Source organism: Tupaia chinensis, unplaced genomic scaffold (assembly GCF_000334495.1).
Source record: "Tupaia chinensis unplaced genomic scaffold, TupChi_1.0 Scaffold000140_1, whole genome shotgun sequence".
NCBI lineage: Eukaryota > Metazoa > Chordata > Mammalia > Scandentia > Tupaiidae > Tupaia > Tupaia belangeri.
In genome coordinates this window covers 6,187,430-6,193,429 of record NW_006159610.1, presented here as the reverse complement: position 1 = coordinate 6,193,429, position 6,000 = coordinate 6,187,430, and the positions used below count along the sequence as shown (strand labels likewise).

General features: G+C 41.7%; 1 protein-coding gene across 1 annotated transcript in view; it reads right to left on the bottom strand.

Moving 5' to 3' along the window:
• Positions 1–6,000, bottom strand: part of TRIM24 (tripartite motif containing 24) — a gene marked incomplete at its 5' end in the record, with an annotated part of 63,271 nt that overhangs the window by 31,668 nt on the left and 25,603 nt on the right. The window contains 1 exon segment of the mRNA XM_014586483.1: positions 3,055–3,201. Coding sequence (XP_014441969.1) covers positions 3,055–3,201 — 147 coding nt within the window.

Here is a 6,000-nt window from a genome sequence, read left to right as displayed (position 1 = left end):
TATTTGGAAAGATCTGGAAGTACAGTAGGCTCACTGCCATTGTTATTCAACACACCAACAGACATGCTCATACTAACACATAAATTTTATGTCTACAACTATTTCTAGATCTATTTGTTATAAATATTTAAAACGAAACTGAGTTCCTATGTATGCCTCCCATTCCAATCCACTGTCCTTAGGGAGCATTTTAGCCTCCTGCTTTTTAAAAATTACTTAATTTATTTAAAAGAGATGTTTGCTATAGGGTGTGTGCACTTCCTGGAGACATAGAGACAGACAGAAAGTGAGAAGCCACCCCCCAACGGTAATAGCCACACCACAACCCCTTCTCTCTAGTTTCCTCTCAGGATTTCAGGCAAACATACATGCACCTGGCTGAGTTTCAAACTGCTGGGTCTGGATTTCAAACTCTGGTCAGCCATGTGGAAGTCTAGCACCTTAACCACTAGGCAAACGGCTGGCCCTACCTTGCTTCTCTTAGCATTCTAAGTATCTTCTCTGGAAACTTAGTTTCAAATCTCCTCCAAGTATGTATGTATTCATTCATTTACTTATTTGTTCGATGGCTATGAGCCTTACTCCTCTCTGTGGTTCCCTCAACCCACTTCACTACACTGTGTCATCAGTGACTATTCTGACGTCTCCATGCTAGAAAATAAAAGATGTCTGGTAGTTTTTGGGACCAGCAAATGGTGTAACGGTTTTGTTGCCAGACTCCCAGGTAATTGATTGTGGTTTGAGTCCCGGACCCGTAGGCTTGAATCTCACACGGGGCACATGGCTTCGAGTCTTAGACAAAGGGGCTTAAACCTCACACTGGGTATGTGTGTGTGTGTTCCAAGATCTTGAGAGGAGAATGGAGAAGGAATTGTGGCATGACCATGCCCCCAGAGGGTGATTTCTCACTTTCTGTCTATCTCTCTAGTGAGCACATGCATCTTTTAGCAAAAATCTCTCTCTCTCCTTTTTTTTTTTTTTTTGCTGTAGGGCACATGTGCTCACTAGAGACAGGAATGCGAGGGAGTGATAGAACACTCCCGTGAGGGGATGGCCATGCCATAACCCTTCTCCTCTATTCTCTTCTCAGGATTTTAGACACACATATGTGCATGTGTCTGGGAGTGCTTTTTAAGCCACAGGATGTGGGACTCAAACCACACAGCTGGCCATGAGGGATCCAGCTATCTTAACTACCATGCAGTAGCTGGCCCTATCTTAAGACTTTTACTGGGGACATTAAATAACATAAGCTTTATTGCCAAGGAAAAATGATTAAATCAGGGGGACCAACAGGAGGCGTGGTAGTTAAGGCACTGGACAGTCCCACATGGCTGACGATAGTTCGAGTACCAGACCTAGTAGCCCGCTTTCTCACTTTCTCTCTCTCTCTGGTCAAATTAAAATAATCAAAAGAATTAAATAAAAACTAATTCTCTAAAAGAAAAAATAATAAAATTAGATCTATGCATTACCTCTGTTAAAGGAATCTACTTCAATGAAAGAAAATATACGCTGCGAGCCACTTGAGGGGAAACACTTTCTTATGTTTTCCGTTGAGGTACTGTGTTCCTTTTTGCTACAGAGAAGCGAGCTTTCTTTAAGTCAGGTAGCTAGTACCTGAGTACTTTATTAAGTTGTACCAAGGTCTAAAAGATCACATTTGGCCAAATTTTGCTCCACATCTTAAATTATAAAATTTTATGACGTATTTCACTGTCATTGGATATACAGATTTAAGAGCTCTTGCTGTCAAATTATTTAATACCCATGTAAAATGCAAATGTCAAAACTCCTGAAGCACATTTTAGATAATAATTCTGAGACGTCATAAAGCCCAGCTAGTACAGAAGACAAATAATGGTTCATTAAATCTGTTAATTCTCTCAGATGAATCAGAACTTCAAATGAACCCAGATTTCATACTAAAAACTTAGTACCCATTCAAAAAAGCAACACAGACAAAAGAAAATTTAAAAATGTTTAAAAACTGGGGGACCAGGGACCCAGCAGTTAGCGTAATGGCTATGTCGCTGGACTCCCATGTAGTTGACCGCGGTTCGCATCCCGGACCTGGTGGCTTAAAACTCACACCAGGCGCATGTATGTGCAAGCCCAAGATCCCGAGGACAATGGAGGTAAAGGGATTGTGGCGTGGTCATCCCTGCTGGGGGGGGGTGATTTCTCGCTTTCTGTCTCTCTGTCTCTCTCTGTCTGGCGAGCACACACACCCTATAGCAAAAATCTCTCCAAAAAAAAATACTGGGAGACCAGCAGTTGGCATAATCTATGTAATCAACCACGGTTCGAGTCCCAGACCTGGTGGCTTAAAACTCACACCAGGCGCATGTATGTGCAAGCCCAAGATCCCGAGGACAATGGAGGTAAAGGGATTGTGGCGTGGTCATCCCTGCTGGGGGGGGGTGATTTCTCGCTTTCTGTCTATCTGTCTCTCTTTGTCTGTCTAGAGAGTGCACATGCCCTATAGCAAAAACCTCTCCAAAAAAAAAAAATTTTTTTTTCAAAACTGGTTTTGAGACAGCAATACTATACACTATTCCTTGTACTAAAGTCAAAATAAATTTAGCATTAGGCTGGCCACGTGGTGCAGTTATTAGGGAAGCTAAAAACTTGGATAAGAACAAATAGGAAAACAGTAAAACAAGACGATCTGCAAAGATAACTCACGTAGGAAGGTTCTGGGTTTAAATCAGGGCTCCCCACAAGTGTGCAGGACACAGAGGCTGTGTCATGACACAAGGCTGGCTGAAGCTAAGGTTGGTTTGGAATCAAGACCCTTTTAGAGGCGTTTATTCTGTTGCTGTCTCTCTCCCTCATGGAAGAAATAAATGTGAAAAATGAAGCTATACCTAAATCATGCCCATTAAAAAGTTCTGAAACCAAAAATATTTTGATTACTTAAAATTAGAAATAGGAGAAAAGCCATTTAAGTCTAAATAGACCAATGGACATTTCTGCATCTTCAGCATTGCAGTGGCTCAACTGTTTCCCTCTGCAGCTCTCCAGTACGGGAAATGTCACACTTTATCTTACCAGGCGCTTGCTATACAGTAATGCTGTACTGCTACCACTGGAAACTGCCCATTTAGAAAAATGCATCACATGTTCCAACTGCTTAGAGAGCCCAGCCACCTCCTGTTGTTGTTGCATAAGTTTCATTCTGTGGTCCTTTGCAAGGCTCTGAAAATAACAAGGGAATGTTAGAATTAGTTTCTGCATATGACATATGTTTTAGTGGTCATTTTCAGACAACCAAATTAAAATAACCACCGGGTCTAAGTACTCGATTGACAGAAACTAAAAATACTCCTAGGATTTATTTCCCCATTATATCTCAAATGTCATCCTCTCACCTCCAGCTGCTAGGTCTGGTTTTACATGTTCTGGTATTTTAGATCTCTATTCTTGCACATTGCAATATTTAAAAAAAAAAAAAAAGACAAAATTATGGATCAGCTTTAATATAGTAAATACATGTTAAGTTCTATAGTCAAATAGATGTAAAATCTAGAAGTTACCGGATCACATAAAATAATCGTATGATTCGCCTTTTAGAAGTTCTAGTTCTAACTACAACTGCACCTAGTTTGTTTCTATAATCATGCTACATGGGACATAAAACTTACCTGTGTCTCTGTGTGTGTGTGTGTGTGTGTGTGTGTGTGTGTGCGCGCGTGCGCACACACGTGCACGTTTTTGGAAAGGAGCATCACGTTATGTCTCTTTACTGTGAATTACCTTGGGAGTCAATGTATACAGTGAATGATTTTGTCAATGTACACAGAAAAGCTACATAAATCCAGAACATAGAATTCAAAAGTGGAGCACTGAACTTGCATTATTTTAAAGGCCTCTCTCAAAAACCCTCATCCTTGACATGGCAAGGAAACAGAGAATGAGGTTTTCTACTGGCTCGAATTAAAGCAAAACTGCTTAACTCCACCATGGCTGAGGCCAGCAGGTGGCGAGGTAGTGAAAGGCACTAAATCCCCACATGGCTGGCTGAGGTTTGAGTACCAAACCTGGTGGGGCTTGCTTCCCTGCTTCCCCATTCTCTCTCTGGTGAAATTAAAATAATAACAATGACAACAAATTAAATAAGATAAATAAATAAATGTTTTTAAAAATTCTTTTTCTATGTGTCTCTTTTTTTCTTTAAATTGGGGGAACCAGCAGTTAGCGTAATGGCTATGTCGCTGGACTCCCACGTAGTCGACCGCGGTTCGTGTCCTAGACCTGGTGGCTTAAAACTCACGGCGGGCACGTGTGCGTGCATGCCCAAGATCCCGAGAGAAGAATGGAAGAGAAGGGATTGCGGCATGACCATCCCCCCTAGGGGGTGATTTCTCGCTTTCTGTCTCTATGTCTCTCTCTGTCTGTCTGGCGAGCGCATGCGCCCTACAGTGAAAATCCCTCCAAAAAAATAAAAAAAATTGGGTTCAGCTCCCGTACGGTATTGCTATGAGATACTGGAGTTCTATGTGAAGGCCCAAGTTAGGATCCTCGTTCACACTGAACATTCAGGGTGTGCCTGTTATCCTGGCTGGTTAATGGGCAAGAGGGCTGAGCACGGTGAGACCCTGCTCCAAGGTACCTTTTTCTCTTTTCATCTTTCGGTCCTTAATGAAACAAACATGAAAAAAAGTTAAAAAGGCAGTACCGTGAAAAAACAGTAACTATAAATGGAGTCTGATTCCTCCTGCCCAGAATACTTTCTCCATAAATAACTATTTGCTTCCAAAAGAAGAGAATTATTTCAGTCTTTGTCTCCTCTGTGGTTGATAAACCATACGAATGACCTATCAGGACAGACAAAATTTTCGGACAGAGACCACATAATTTGGCCAAGTATGAAATAAAGAGGTCAAACTCAATTATTTCTAGGAATCTTCCTTATCCTCAAATCTTAAAACATCAGGATTCTGTTATTCTTTTCTCATCTTGAACTGCTTCTTTATTATGAATTCCGTCTACACCAATATACTAAGAATACCTAAAGATTATACAATTACGGGGCATTATAACCTCCTATTATGGGAGGTCAAGTGCTGATTTTGGACACTGATGCCATGAAGATAGTAAAGGTCTTCTTACTTGCAGTGAGAAATGACTATCCTAATTGCCTTGAATACCTTCCCCTAAAAGTGCTGCTTTGAGGGGCTGGCAGGTGGCACAGGGGTTAGGGTGTGGACTCCTACATGCTCAACCATGGTTTGAGTACCAGATCTGGTGGCTCACTTTCCCTCCCTTCCTCCCTCCCTCCCACCCTTCCTTCCTTCCTTCCTTCTTCTCTGTCTCTCTCTGGTCAAATTAAAGTAATAACAATAATAATACCATGAAATAAATCATTCTTTTCAAACAAAGGGGGCTCTTTGACAATTAACCGCATAAAATGTTGAGGGCAGCAGACACTTTTTCAATGAGGTATTTACCATAGAGCATGTGCACTCTGCAGAGGAGAGACAGAGAGAGAGAAAGTAAGACATCACCCCGCAGAGAGAATGGAGACTCTGCAGTCCCTTCTCCTCTAATCTCCTGTCGGGATTTTAGGGCATGCACGCCTGGTGTGATGTTCTAGCCCCCAGGTTCAGGACTCAAACCACAGCTGGCTATGTGAGAGTTCAATGCTTTAACCACCAAACCACCTGCTGGCACCAAGCTGCCACATTCTCTTACCTAATTTCTCACAAATTTAAATGGATGTATTTGAGAAAAGCACTGTAGTGCAGTCACGCACCACATCTCATTTTAGTGAACTCTGGACCACATACATCATGATGCTCAGTGCTCTCAAAACACAACGGAGCAGAAAAATCCCTACAGCCTAATGACACCTCAACACCATACAGCCTGGCATTACTCACATGTTTGTGGTGACACTGATGTAAACAAACACGGTCTGCTGCCACTCATGTGAAAGTGTGGCACATACGATTACACACAGTATTTAATTCTCAACAGTAAATTAGTACTATTCCC